The sequence below is a fragment of the Nannospalax galili genome, unplaced genomic scaffold (genome assembly GCF_000622305.1).
Source record: "Nannospalax galili isolate Female #2095 unplaced genomic scaffold, S.galili_v1.0 scaffold155, whole genome shotgun sequence".
Lineage (NCBI taxonomy): Eukaryota > Metazoa > Chordata > Mammalia > Rodentia > Spalacidae > Nannospalax > Nannospalax galili.
In genome coordinates, this window is record NW_008339923.1 from 960,645 (window position 1) to 976,347 (window position 15,703).

Here is a 15,703-nt window from a genome sequence, read left to right on the forward strand (position 1 = left end):
TCTAGTTCCAGGGGATCCAATGCCCTCTTCTGTCCTCCACAGGCACTGCACAACATGGGTATACTTACATACATGCAGGCATACCACTCATTCACCTAAAAAAAAAATTTTTTTTTAAGCCTGTGAAGGGTCAAAGATAAGGGACTGTGGGCCACAGTTACAAAATGGTCCTGGGGAGCTGTCAAATCCTAAGGCTGAAGATCCTGATGTCCTTGGGGGCTAGAGAGATGGCTCAGTGGTTAAGAGCACTAATTGCTCTTGCAGAGGACCCAGGTTTGATTCCCAGCACCCACGTGGCGGCTACGAACTATCCTTAACTCCAGTTCCAGGGGAATCCGAAGCCCTCTTCTGACCTCCGCGACATTGCACGACACGGGTGCACTCACATACATGCAGTCAATACACTCATACACATAAAATAAAAATTGAATTAAATTTAAAAAGAAAAATGCTATCCTTATATGCATATTTGAAGTTCAGACAGTGACTTAGCAATTTCTTAGCAGCTGCATATGGAATTTAAACTTCATGTGTGTATGTTTCCTTTTAACCACCAGAGGTCCCTACTATCTCACTGAATAAACAGGAAAGTCTTTAAGTATTGAATTAAATTTAAAAAGAAAAATGCTATCCTTATATGCATATTTGAAGTTCAGACAGTGACTTAGCAATTTCTTAGCAGCTGCATATGGAATTTAAACTTCATGTGTGTATGTTTCCTTTTAACCACCAGAGGTCCCTACTATCTCACTGAATAAACAGGAAAGTCTTTAAGTATTAAGTCCACATTCCCAGTGGTGAGTGTGGATATGCACCTGTGTGTTGTTTGTTCAGGATTTATTTAGGTGGCTTGGTGCTGGGCATTGAACAGAGAAGCTGCTTGTCTTTTATTACTGAGCTATACCCCTAGCCTAGCAGGTGATTTCTTTTCAGGGATGTATGGGAAATGCTGGCCCAGAATAGTTTTTATTTATATGCAAGTGTTCCACATTTTCTTGAAAAGAGTAAGCACTGCTTTGTGCCAAGTCACAATCTGACTTTATAATTTTTCAAATTTGTTTCAAATTTATCTTTTAATAATCTCTGAACTATTGACCTGTTGATCTGGACCTTTCTGACAACTGCCTCATTTTCATTCCTGCATGGATGTTCCATCTCCATGGTATGTCAGATACCTGTTTACACTTGGCTCCAGTTTTGAACTCTTCACCCCTCTTCATTTCCGTTGTTCTGTCTTTTAAAATAGCTGTGCATAAAGGATCACACACTACCAAAGTCTGAAATAGTAGAGGCCTCTTTAAACAAGGCTTAAAAGAAAGAACATATTTTACTGCATTAAAATTAAGCTTTTTGATAATCATATCATGAACAGAATTAAAAGAAGTAAATTATACTGATAGTTTTTGATACATCATTAGTGTTTAAATGTTTAAAGGTTAGTAAATTGGGGAGAAATATTGTCCTATACTTTATATAGATTATTGAACATGGTTTGAAACCCATCAAACTATGCAAAATTAATTTTAAAAGACAATTTAGTAGAAAAATAAATGAGCAAAGCATGAATAATGGATTAGAGCATGTAAGTGATGGATAAAAACAAGAAGTGTGACCTTAGTAACAATACTAAATGTTGACCCTCACCAGGGGAATTGGTGTTTTTATGCATTGCTGATGAAAAGGTAAAATGATATAGCCCCCCCCCCTTAATGGAAATTGGATACTTAGCAAAATAAACTTTTAACTCATTATCCTAGAAAACCCATTTACAGAGAAACTTTGAATAATCTTTGCTGTAGCCTAGGTAATTGTATAAAATTTTAAACTAAGTGTTTATCACCTAATGACTGAGTATTACAGTGCAACTTATCTATATTGTGCATAAAATTTTTAATTGTTAACTATATTTTATGAATTATCAACAAATTGAGTGTTGCATACAAGTTAAAGTATAGAGTATATGACTTCTAAAATAAAACTATTTTTATGTGTACTTAAATTTGTGCATTATACATGGAGATAGCTTTCAAAACTGAATGGGACTTGGACTTGGCTTAATTGTGTCTTAGGTCCTCTATCTTTGGGGAAAAGAATTATGATCTTAAAGTGTATAATTCTATGTCTTGTATTGATCTACAGTATTCTGTCAGTTTAAAGTTTTTAAAATTGTATTCTGAAGAACAAAGCAACTAATATCTCTTCCTGTAGAACATTGGAAAGATAATTTGAGTTAAAAAATATATATAATTGCATCAGTTACTAGTTAAATGCTGTGGTCTGAAGGTAAAGTATGCTAACTTTTTGTGTATTAATGGAAAATAAAGTTTAAAAATCATATCTTGACAGCATTTTCAAGGCCCTATTGTGCTGTCACCTGAGACAGGTGGGTCTACTCCCTTGGTAACAGCTGTAACTTAAACGGAGCTCTGGGCTTTAGGCATTTCTTTGTGATCGTTAATTTTATAACTTCCCCTTTGTTAGCTATTTCACCCTGTTTTAGCTTAAAGGTTTGAATCAAGACAATTTTGTAAGTGGCCATTGATACAGATAAGGAAATATTACTCTTTCTTGTAAACGTCAGTATATTTAATTTTTACATAAGCTATGCTCATGAAATCATTTGGATCTCAAACCAGTACCAAAGGTAAAGTGTTTTATATCTTAAGGGGGGTAATAGCTTAGTAAATCTTTAAAAAAAAATCAGTCAGTGCTTTTCACCTTTAAATTTTACTGCTTATTTTAAAACATGATGGCATATGTAACATTGAAATTTCTCCTTTTTTAAATCTTTTTTTCTCATCCTTTATTTATGCAGAGTCTAGTGCTGGCAGAAAATAGTCCTGGAAGGGATAGTACTGAATATTTTATTGTCTTTGAGCCTCGCCTATCACCTTTACTGAGGACATTAGAGTCATATAGCCTGCCATTTATGTTTTACAATGGTAAGTTTTTGGGAAAATAGATTTAAAAGTCTTATTGTTAATGGTATTTTAGATAACCTTGCTTTGCTTTGAATTAGCATCATATTATATATGACATTTGAAAAGTCAGAAATTTTAAGTTGTGTAAATTTTCTGATTTTTTTTTCCTTAGATGTTAAAAAGCAGCAACAAATGGCAGCACTTACGAGAGAAAAGGACCAGCTCTCTAAGTCCATTATTATGTATAGAAGTTTATTTGAAGCCAACAAGCAGCTTCTTGATGAAATGAAATGTAAGTCATCTTGTATTCCAAGATAATAAAACATTAGGCTTTGGAGTGGTGAGGCAGGAAGTGAAAGCCATCATCTGTTCCTGACGGCAGGTGAAATAATAATTACTACAGAAAGGCGGTGGCGGCTTGCTAGCCATCACTTGGCAGTTTTTAACATGAAGTATTCTTGATTTTAAATAAATGTGTATTCTGCTTCCGCATTATAAAAAGTGTGAAGTTTTATCCTAGAAAGAGGGACCTGTGGACAATTTAAGACTTTTGACGTACTGATTTCTAACATATCTATCTCTGGCTTCTGGCAAAAAATATTTTCAGAAGCCAGGCAAGGTAGCACACACCTTTAATCTCAACAATTGGGAGATAGAGGCCAGCCTGGTCTATGTAATGAGTACCAGACCAGTCAGGGCGATGGAAGACCCTGACACAAAAAAAAAACCCAAAAGACAACAATTATTATTACAAGGAAATAATAAGGAATTTAATTTTAGTCATGAGCAGCATATATTTATAGTTAAGTCATCACTTTATAAAGTTGTTTCAGTTTTGATTAATTAGTCGAGAAACATTTATTGCCTGTCTCACATTTTTCTGTATCTGTATAAGACCATAGGTAAAACATAGTAGAAGCTAAATCAAGTAATGTCAAGTCTTTTGTAGAGCACTATTTTTATAAACTCTTCACTTGGTTCTGAGAACACCTCTTTGCAATTATGTTTAGCTCATGTGTAGATTAAATAAGCACAATCACAAGAGTTTGCAGTATGATACCATGATACCTTCTTTACTGCATTGATTTTGTTTTTCATTTTTACATATTATTGAACCTTAGAATTTATGGCTGAATTTTTAATTTCTTAAGTGGTTATCTTTCAGTTTTCCCTTTTTTTGGTTCTTATGAGATGGGGTCTCCCTGTAGTCCCAGCTCACCTGGAACCTGCCATGTAGACAAGGCTAGCCTTTAAGGACTATAAAAAATGGTTGTAATGTTTTGTTTTTAATTTTAGGCCAAGTTGAAGAAGCAAAATTAAAAGAGGCTCAGCTGCGAAATGAACTAAAAACATATAATATCGATATTCCTGCAACACAACAGGTACAATTCCAAGTTAACATTTAAAAGACCTTCTCTAATTCAACTGCTTGTTTTATTAGGAATGCTCTGGACACTATTGTTTTTATTTTTTATTTTTTACATTTATTTGTTATGTGTGTGTGTGCGTGCATGCATGTGCAGTCCGTATGTGTGCCACAGTGCACAAATGGAGGTCAGAGGACAACTTTGTAGAATCGGTTCTCTACTTCCATCTTGGGTTCTAAGGGTAGTCTCAGGTTGCCAAGCTTATAGGCCAGCACCTGTCCTCTGACCTATGCTAGTGTCCCATGGCACTCATGTACATATACACACAATTTCTTTTTAAATAACACAAAGTATTATGGGGGGGGTCTCTTTAAAAGCTTATGAATTTCTGTGTGTATAATTCAGTTCCAAAGAGGAAGTCTAATTTGGATTTTGTTTGTTTGTTTGTTTGTTTTTTGCCTTTGTTGAGCTTTTGGTTTTGCTTTTGCTTTTTGGGAGACAAGGTTTTGGTTTGTAGCTCAGGCTGGGTTCAGACTCTCACTCCAACTTATGAGTGATGGATTACAGTGGATATCACCAGACTTGGCAAAGGACTAGATTGTTTCTCCTTTCTCCTCCCACTTCCCCTGCTTCTCGTCTTCCTTCTTCTTCTTGTGCATGGAATATGGCACGTGTGTGCAGGAGCTCACGGAGACCAGAAGAAGGTGTCAGGGTACCTGGAGCTAGAGTTAAGGATAGTTGTGAGTCATCCATGCTGGTACTGGGAACAGAACTTGGGTCCTTTGAAGAGCAGGAAGCTCTCTTAACCTCTGAGCCATCTCCCCAGCCTTGTATTTCTTAACAGACAAAAAGAAAAAAATCAGTGAGCAGCTCAGTGGTAGAGCATGTGCTTAGAATGTGTAAGACCCTAGGTTAAATCCCAGCATTTCCCCATTTCTTCCACAAAAATGGCATTCTATCTTTCGGAATATAGCTCAGGGACAAAACACTTACCTAGCATGCACATAGTCCTGGGTTTGTTTCCCAGCACCCCCCTAAAAAAAGAAAATGATAGGAAAAAAAATTCAGTGGGATATATGATAGGCATTTTCTAGTACTATTATCTATAGTTTTGTTGTTTATAAAGTAGTGCCTAGTTGAATAACTATGTTCTGAAGTACTCCAAAGTATTGGGGATTTTTTTTGGTCCTTGGCTACCTAGTATAATTGACCTTGTAGATTTGTCTTTATAAATTACAGATACCTCATATTGAAGGACTTTTGAAAAGAAAGTTAACAGAACAGGAAGAACTAAAGAAAAAGCCCAGAAGATCGTGTACTCTTCCTAACTATACTAAAGGCAGTGGAGATGTTTTGGGAAAGGTTTGTGATTTAAGCCTTTTCAGAAATTCTACATTCTTGTTTTGCTGAAAATATGTTACCTAAAAATGATATGATAATGTAGTTTCTTTGCAGTTTTTAAGTTTTTCAAGTAAGACACCTACTTTTAATGCCATTATAGGAATTTGTCAGTTTTAAGCTACAGTCTCTTGAGAGCTGTGGCAGAGATTGTCAACATCCTAGTCAAAGCTTATCGTCTACTTAGAAATGCTTCATATCACAGAGCCTTATGGGAAAGTTGCACACTTGTAGATGTCTGAAGTTAAGAGGCACAGCAGAAAAGAAATAGCAGAAGGTTTCTAAGCATGAGGTCTAACCTTAGCAAATCCCTAGAATTCAAGAAAGTGACAACAAAGGAAACTATTTGGGGGAGAAAGTGCCGTTCGTTCTTCCTTTCTGCCTTTGGTAGCAAACATATTACTTCTAGTTACAGGTGAAGAAATTGAAGTTTAGGAAACTTGGATAACTTGTTCATATATAATTAAGCATAGTACTTGGATGTGAACCAGTCCCTCATTCCAAATTCATGGTAGTTCATGCACTTGCTTCAAAAGTGAGCTACACTGAAAGCAGGGATGTACAGCACACTGGTGACCAAAGCCATGCTAGTGTCTTACTCTGCAAATTGAATTTTAAAGCTTTATTTTTATTATTTTTATTTGTATGTGTTTATGTCTGTGTGTGTGAGTGAATGCTCCATATGTGGTGGTGCCGACACAGACCACAAGAGGGCATCAGATCCCTTGGACCTGGAGTCACAGATGGTTGTGAGCTCCCTGATGTGGGTGCTGGGAACTGAACTTGGGTTCTCTGGAAGAGTAGTATGTGCTCTTAGCCCCTGAGCCATTTCTTCAGCCCCACAAATTCAAATTTTAAAAAGTGTACATTCATAAACTGAAAAGCAAGATGCTAGTATGCAATGTTTTTAAATGAATCAACTGATAGAAACAGTTCTATAATTGTAAACTTGGGAATATGTATGGATACCTGTAAAATGGTTCACTCAATACAGAATTCTTATTTGATATGTAAGATTTTCTACCAATATATAAAATAACTCTCAAGAAGAGAAATATAGTCTCCATATGGTGACAATGAAAATTAATTTTATTCAGTTTCTCCACTCTCCCCTCAGAAGTACCGACCAGGCCCTTCTGTCTGACCGCTAAGAGAAAACATTCCAATCCACCCAAATCATCCTTAATCTTTTTGCCTAGTTTCTAAAAAAAATTCTTCTTAAGCTGGGTGTGGTGGCGCACGCCTGTAGTCCCAGCACTTGGGAGGCAGAGGCAGGCGGATCTCTGTGAGTTCAAGGCCAGCTTGGTCTACATAGTGAGTTCCAGGACAGCTGGGGCTATAGGGAGACCCTGTCTCAAAAAGCCAAAAAAAAAAAAAAAAAAATCTTAGCTTTTACTAAAACTAGAAGAAATAATAGTAGAAGTAAGTGGGGAACATTGGGAGATTTCACCTCAGACCTTTACATTGTAATTAGTTTTATCAGTTAAATACATCAAGTAAGTGGGACTTCATTTTTCTTTTTACACATATATAATTTATTTTGTGTGTGTGTGTGTGTGTGTGTGTGTGTGTGCGCGCGCGCACGCGCACATGTGTGGTGGTGAGAGGACACTTTCAGGAGTCTGTTCTCTCCACCATGGGTTTGCTAATTGAACTCAAAGGTACATGTGCACATGTGTTGTACGTAGAAATAATTGTTATGCTTCTCTTAATCTTTCTGCATTCGGATAGAACACTTTTTTTTCTTCATCTTTCATATCATTTACATTTGCTAGGCACCCTCCACCCCCGCAAAACAACAACCACCACCATACCTGCCTTCTTCCTATCTTCTCCCCTCTCCAACCCCCATGCCTCCCCAGTGCTGAGGATTGAATTCAGGGTCTTACATATACCAGGCAGCATTACACCACTGTGCTACACCCTCAGCCTATATGTCTTAATGTCTTATTTTCTTCCTTTTTTACATTATACTTCTTGTAAATCAGTAAAAAGGGCAGTGGCATAGATCATCATTGCTTAGGAGGTTTGTGCTACCAGATCAGATGAAAATAAATGGTAGATGTGATTCTTCCAGCAACAATGCCTGAGGCTTGGGAGCTGGCCACAATATCCAAAGCTTAACAGGCTTTAGTCGGAGCTACTTATTACTGAAGCAAGTATTTTTATTTGTAGCATTTAGATTTATTTCCTGATAGAAATGTAAATATTTATATCAAATGTATGTTTAATTGAATCTTGAAACTCCATTATTTTATTGCTATTGAAATTTACTTTATGATTGTCAAGATTTCCCTAAAAGATACTAAAATGTGGGGGGAGAATGTATCTTTAACTGACAAAATTTCCATTGTTATTCACTTATTTTGTAAATTTTTTAGAGGTTAATCTGTAGAGATTTTTTTTTCAAAAGAATTTAACAGAATAGACAATCTGCTTTTAGATTAAATAATTTGATTTTGTCTCTTTTGTTTACTATATTCAAAATAATGTATTTCTATAACTTTTGAAGGGATTTTTATTTTTCTTTGTTTTGGGGACACAGAGACTTGCAGTGTAGTTCAGCCTAGCCTTGAATTTATGATTCTCCTGTATCAGTCCCCCAAGTGCTGGGATTACAGGTGTGTGCCACCATACTAGGCTGAGAATTTCTTTAAATTCATGTTTCAAATGGGTGTTTTCAGGAGGATTTTTTTTTTTTTTTTTTTTTTTTTTTTTTTTTTGGTCCGGTGTTAAATTTTAAAAATATGTTTAATTTTTAAATTTCCGCTTGTTTTTATTAAAATGGCTTTAGATTGCACATCTAGCACAAATTGAAGATGATCGAGCTGCAATGGTTATTTCTTGGCATCTGGCAAGTGACATGGACTGTGTGGTCACCCTAACCACAGATGCCGCTCGTCGGATCTATGATGAAACCCAAGGTCGTCAGCAGGTGTTGCCCCTTGATTCTATTTATAGGAAAACTCTTCCAGATTGGAAAAGGTTAGAAAAAGTGAAAATGTTTTCTTCTGAAATATTGGTCCTATGTAGTGCTGGGGATTGAACCCATGGCCATGTTGAGTCTGAGTTATACTACGTTCTCAATCTGCTTTTAGAGTAAATGATTTGATTTTGTTGATGTAGCAGACTGTATTTGAATTTCTGCTTTCCTTCACATCCTAACTCATACCCTTTGCGGGCCATATAAAGCTTGGTTCAAGAATCTGAAAAAGTTACTGGTCAGTACTTGTACACATTTATAATTTTTTATTTGTTTTGTTAGCTTTTCTTTCTAGTCTTTTAAGGTGAATATTTTAAAATAGGCACACAGTATTTACAAGATACAAAAAGATTTCGATTAAAAATGCCTGGTTATTTTCCATGATTTTCTCTAAAAACATTTTGAAAAGTAAATGTAGTAGCACGTTAGACAAACTAGATTTATTAATTCTTACATCTTCCTGGCTGTTAATCAGTACCATTTTAGACAGCATAAGAATTCGTAACAAGTCAGAATTGCTGTGTTGATAAATGGAATACTAGGGGTGGGGGAGGTGTGTGTGCAGGTACATATGTATGTGCATATATGTGGAGGCCAGAGGTTAATCTTGGGTATCATTCCTCAGGAATCATCCCTCTTGTTTTTTGAGACAGGGTTTCACTGGCCTTGGGGCTCACAGATCCTACTAGGCTGACTGACCAGTGAGCTCCACAAATCTGTCTCCACATCCCCAGTAGTGGAATTACAAGTTTATGCTACCACACTCAACTTTTTCAGCAGGGATCAAGCTCAGTTTCTCATGCATATGCAGCATGTGCTTTAACTAAGCTATCTCCCCATCCCCTAAGGTAATACCTTTTATCAGAAAAAAATTTCCCTTTAGCTAAGCCTCTTTTATCTTGACTGTCATCACTGAAGACCCAGTGTTTTAAAAGGTGGCTGGTAGCTGCAGGGGCTAGAAGAATGGCTTAGTAAATAAAGTGCTTGCTGTACATGAGGACTGAGTTCAAATCCCCAGTGCTTACATAAAAAGCTAGATGTGACACCCATTTGTAATCCCATTGCTGGGGAGGCAGAGACAGAAGGAGGATCCCTGGGGCTCACTGCCTGCCAAGTTAGCCAAGTCATTGAGTTCCAGGTTGATGAAGATACTGTATCTCAAAAAACAGAGTGAAGAGCAATTGAGGATCTCCACACACAGGTGCCACCTACACATGCACATGTAGACACCCTTCCTACTTCTACTCCCCCCCCGCACCCCTTAGAGTGAAGAGCAATTGAGGATCTCCACACATGCACATGTAGACACCCTTCCTACTTCTACTCCCCCCCCGCACCCCTCTCAAAAAAACTTGAGAACTGCTGTACTCATGAACTCAGAACACCTATGCATGCCTGCCCAAGAAGTTTATAAGATTAGCCTGGCATCATGCCTTTAATCCCAGCACTTGATAGGCTGAGGTAAGTGGATCTCTGTGAGTGAGGCCAGTTTGGTCTTCATGAGGAGTTCAGGGAGTTCCAGGCCAGCCAGGGCTACACAGTAAGACCCAAAAAAAGATCAAGCCAGTCAGCATTGTAGTGTGCAGCAGGGAGGGGCTTACCAGCCTGGACCCCTAACTGTTGACAGTAAATGGTTTCTGGAAGAGGAGGAGTTAGTTTTCTTTGAGTATGTGGCCCCTCATAGGTTGACCATACTTAAAGTAGCTGACCCCATGCCCATGAATTTATGGGCAGCACAAATTGGACTTGGTAGATTTTTTTCTTTTTCTTTTTTTTTTAAAGAGGAGGTAAAGAGGTGGATTTGGGAGGGAGTGGAGAGATGGGAGTGGATTGGGGAGGCGTATGTGATCAAAATACATTTCTGAAATTCTCAAAGAATTAGTTAAAATATATTTTAAAACGGTGTAGGGAAAGAATGAATTTGGTGTTTAGAATTAAAGTTTGCTCTTTTCCTGTTGAGTATCTTGCCGCTCCCTGTTGACGGGAAGTGAGCTTCACTTTTTGTTGAGAATAACTTGTTAAAACTCTCTGCCATCTGCTTGTTCTCACATATGAAAATCCTGTGTCACAAATCATCCACTGTCTCAGAAATGCCACTGGTACCCAAGCCTTTAGTCAGTCTTTCTATTCCAGGAGGGACAGGGGTTGAAGGTCTTGAAGCAACTTCTCTTGCCCACGTTTCAGTCTTGGGCCTTGCCACTTCCCGTATGCATTCTCTGACCACTGTCCAGTGAGGCAGTCTCATCTGACACTAGCTTCAGACATTCCCTGCCTTTTTCTTTTCCTTGTCAGACTAAGAGCAGCTAGCCTTTATTGCTACTGCAGATAGGCATAGTAGGATGGATAACATTAAGGAGGATTTATGTTTGTTCTTTGAAGCAGTTGGGGTTTAACATAAATTTTAAGTGCAGGTGTACGGAGAAGAGGAGGGAGAGACATGTAAGAACAGAACAGTAATATACCCTGGACTCTCAAGAGCCACTGAAACAGTTAATTTCATATGGAGATTCCATTTCTAGGGCATAATACCTGATCCTTTAGGAATATTAGTGGCTGGAAGGGAGGTGATAATTTGGTCAAGTGATATGCATATATTCAATGTTTTTCTTGTTATTTTTAGTTATGTATGCTTTATTTAGTGCCCCCTCCCCCCTTTTTTTTTTTAATTCAGACCTCTACCTCATTTCCGAAATGGTAAATTACATTTTAAACCCTTTGGAGATCCAGTGTTTGCTCGAGATTTGTTAACATTTCCAGATAATATTGAACATTGTGAAACAGGTAAAAAGACATTGTTGTATCTTTGTTTTGTTCAAATATTACATTCATTATACAGATTTATAAATTACTAATTATGAAAAATTATGTTCTTTACAAGTACTACTTTATCAATATTTAATTCTGTATATTTTTAATTCTATTTAATTCTATATATTTTTTGATGTCTTTAGTTTTTGGTATGCTGTTAGGAGATACCATTATTTTGGATAATCTGGATGCAGCCAATCATTATAGAAAAGAGGTATGTATTTCATTTCTTTTAAAATCTGTAGCTCTGATTCTGGATTATTTTTAAATGTTAGTATATTACAGCCGTACATAAGTTATTCCAGTAGCCAGGCCTTGCAGTGCACATTTGTGAGGCCAGCCTAGGATACATAGCAAAACTCTGGTGATACATAAGCAAATGGCTGGACTTGTCAAAACCAATGTACATCTTTCAGATTGATAGGATCAACTTGGTACAAATTAAAATGATGTGAGTTTGCAGGCTGTGGAGTTGTCTGAAACTCAAGTAGTATCTGTTACTGGCAGTATTGAGAAAATGATAGTCTCAGATAATATTGGTGAAAATAGGACTTGGTGTATCAGTTTTCTGGGGTGGCTGCCATATCAAAACACAATAGACTGTGTAGCTCAAACAGTAGAATTTTTTGTCTCATAGATCTGTAGACTTGAAAGTCCAAATTCAAGACTTTCTTCTGAGAACTGAGTGAAGGCCTCTCACCCTTCCTTGTGGCTGGCTTCTCCATGCCTCTTCATGTTTACCTGTCACTGTCCAAGTTTCCCTCTTGTGATAAGGATAGCAGTGATACTGCCCCAATAACCTCATCTTAACTTGGTTATCTCTGTAAAAATACTGTCTCTAGGCTTGCTATGGTTGACTCATGCCTAAAATTCCAGCACTTAGAAAATGAGGTGAAATGATTGCTCTAAGTACCAGGTCACAATCTTGTCTACATAGTAAGTTTCATGATAGCCTGGGGTATACTGTTGAGACCCTTTCTCAAAATAAAGATTGCATCCTGAGTTTATAGGGATGAGAATTTTAGCATAAGGACTTTCAGGAAACATGGTTCAGTTTATTATCACCTTTGAAGTTAGCTATACTCACCAGCTTTGAGCACCTTTGGAGGGGTGTTAGCCATATGTCTTTTGGTTATTTTTTGTCAGGTAATAAATACCCTTTTGAGTTAGCAGGCTTTAAACAATACATTCTCATACCTCTGAATTTTTGTCAGGGTTGTTAGCAGTGCTGGTTAGTTGCATTGGGATGGTAGAACACTGCCAAAATTCCTACTCAATGTAACTGGCATTTAGTGCTAATTGCCCTATAACTGGGCAGCTGGTATTGTCCAAGGGTTCAGTTGGGGCTCTCTGGAAAGGTGGTTGTTCTCATCCACTAGGATGAGATAGGATAGGATAATACCATTAAGAGTTTTAGAAATGGGGGCTACAGAGATGGCTCCATGGTTAAGAGCACTTGTTGGTCTTGCAGAGGACCCAGGGTCAGTTCCTACCACCCACATGTGACTTTGGGCAGCTAACAACCATCCATAGTTCCAGTTTCACAGAATCCAACATCCACTTCTAGTGTCCATGGACATTGCATAAACATGGCACAGTTACAAACATGCAGACAAAATATTTATTCACATAAAATAAAATACTGTTTTCTTTTTAAGCATTTAAGCTGGGCATGGTAGCACATGCCTTTAATCTCAGCACTGGGGAGGTAGAAGCAAGTGGATCTCTGTAAGTTCCAGGCTAGGGCTACAGAGATACCTTGTCTTTCTTAAATTTAAAAGAAAAAAGAATTTAGAGTTTAGAAATGGACAGGGAAATGGCTTAGTTGTACAATGTTTGAAAGGAGACTAAGTTCATTACCTAGAACCCATATGCAAACACCAGGCATGGTGATTGCAATTGGAATCCCAGCACTGGGGGGTGAAGATAAGAGGATCCCTGGAGCCTGGTTGCCAGTCACCATAGTCTATGTGGCAAGTTCCAGGCCAGTAAGAAACCATCTCAACAGCAATAACAGAAAGGTGGATGTGGCACCTGAGGAACAACACCTAAGGTTATTTTCTGGCCTGTATTTGTCTATGTGCTTGCAAACTCACATGTCTGTATGTGTGTACACAGACAGGTTTTAGAAGTCCTGGTGTGCACAGTGGTATATACCTATTTTCCCTGTACCTGGAAGCTGAGGCTAAAAATCACTTCAGACTAGGAGTTTGAGACCAACCTAAGCAACTTTAGAACACCTTCTCTCAAAAAAAAAAAAAAAAGGAGCTGGGGTGGAGTTAAAAGTCCTTTAGATCTAGAATAGTGCTATCCTTAACTCGATTTTGACCATGAGACCACACTTTGCTAGTGTCATGCTGAATTTTATTTTAATCCTAAAAATGGCCATTTCTTTTCCATGAACATTTTCTTGGCTCTACAAAGGATGAAAAACAGTTGTGTTTTCTAACCCAGAACTACCAGATTAGAAATATTCTCTTGAAATTATTCTTTAGGACTTAATATTTCCTGCCGGGTATGGTGGTCCAAGCCTTTAATCCCAGCACTTGGGAGGCAGAGGCAGGCGGATCTATGTGAGTTTGAGGCCAGCCTGTTCTACACAGCAAATTCCAGGCTAGCTGGGGCCATGGGGAGGCCCTATCTCAAAAAGACCAAAAAAATAAAAAGAATATGAATAATTGGTAATAGGAAACTTTAGAAACTGTCTAAATGCCTATCAAAGGTTGAACTGCTCCATTGAAGAAACAGTAGGCCGGGAAGTAGCTGTTAAAGAGTGTATGCTTTAACAAGGAATTTGTACAAAAAAATCTTATTGATGTCTGAGGTTCATGGTTTAGTCCTCAGCACTAAAAAAATGAAGGTGGGGGGCGGTGATCTGGAAGAAGACCCTCCGGAAGGCTCTTGTAAAAATCGCATAAAGTAATACATTGAAAGCATTTAGCAAAGAACTTAGAATTTGGTAAAGTGTCAGGAAGGATATAAGATCTTCAATGTCACATATCCTTTAGTAAACAAGGAGTATTCATTTGGCAGAGCATGCGTTGCTGGAAATAAAACCCAGGGTTTTGCATTCTGAAATGTGCTTTGCCTCTGACCTATAATCCAGTCCCAAGAAGTAGCAAATAGTATTACTAAGTGTGGTGTGAGAGGCCTGGAAATGCTAGGAGGAACATGTTGAAATTATTATAGACCTGCAAGTTATTGTAATTTGAAGTGAGTAAGAATGTTTACAGTTATAGAAGCAAGACAGGCTAGTTAAAAATATGAGACAGTAGTCTTTAATACTGACTTCTAGAATTATAGCAGTCTTAAAGATCATCTGGTCTCAATATGAGAAACCTTAAGCTTGAAACAAGTATTGTATTTGCCTCAAGTCTAGTAGTACTAATTCAGAGCAGAAATAGAGCTAGTCAGAGCATTTTCTCATTGCACGTGCTAAAGAAGCAGTAGTTGACCCAGGGTATGATGGCACATACCTTTAGTCCCAGCACTTGGGAGGCAGAGGCAGGTGGATCTCTCTGAGTTCAAGGCCATCTTGGTCTACATAGTGAGTTCTAGGCAAGTTGGTGCTACAGGGAGACCCTGTCTCCAAAAAAGACCAAAACAAACAAACGAAAAAAAAAAAAAGAAACAGTAATTCATCTTAAGCATGGAAAACTAAATTAGTGATACTGTTGATAATTAATTACACAGCCAAGTGAGGAATAGTATTGAGCATTTTCATGAATGGTTCTTTATAAATCTAACAATAGCTGTTATAAACTGTTCGAGAAAGTAGTTCAGGGTGGAAGGACTGCTGTGACCTGGTAATAACTGGTGCTGTTATATGTCCTTGATTATGAAATAGAAAACATACCTCACTAAATGCTAGGACAGTATGCATTAATCTGTTGAGAGAAGATGAGAAGCTTACCAGTGAGGATAAAGTCAGCAAATAGGATAATAACTGAAAAATCCTAAGTATTTAGATCAGATATTTAGATACTATGAAGCATTGTGTGGTATGCTATTAAATGTTGAATGGAAAGGGGACAAGGAGGTCCTTGGTTTGTAGCTTTTTCTAGTTCTTAGGATGTAAATATTCATATTACGGCTGCTTTCCTGCTGCCTCTATGAACTAATTGAATGTGAAGTTTGGGAAACCTGGCTTTTAGAGCCATCTACACACTACCTGCAGTATACTCACAGTACAGTGAGGGCTGTACAAAGAACTAGACAAATCAGAC

The 15,703-nt window shown here is 37.7% G+C and overlaps 1 protein-coding gene across 5 annotated transcripts in view; it reads left to right on the forward strand.

Annotated features, from left to right (window-relative positions):
- Smchd1 (structural maintenance of chromosomes flexible hinge domain containing 1) overlaps positions 1-15,703 on the forward strand; it is a 158,651-nt gene that overhangs the window by 124,512 nt on the left and 18,436 nt on the right. For all 5 annotated transcript variants that reach the window (XM_029564274.1, XM_029564276.1, XM_029564275.1 and 2 more), the window contains exons 38-44: positions 2,816-2,942; positions 3,094-3,213; positions 4,218-4,303; positions 5,528-5,650; positions 8,481-8,671; positions 11,341-11,450; positions 11,621-11,691. In XM_029564274.1, the coding sequence (XP_029420134.1) occupies positions 2,816-2,942; positions 3,094-3,213; positions 4,218-4,303; positions 5,528-5,650; positions 8,481-8,671; positions 11,341-11,450; positions 11,621-11,691 (828 nt within the window). The remainder of the gene's footprint in view (positions 1-2,815; positions 2,943-3,093; positions 3,214-4,217; positions 4,304-5,527; positions 5,651-8,480; positions 8,672-11,340; positions 11,451-11,620; positions 11,692-15,703) is intronic.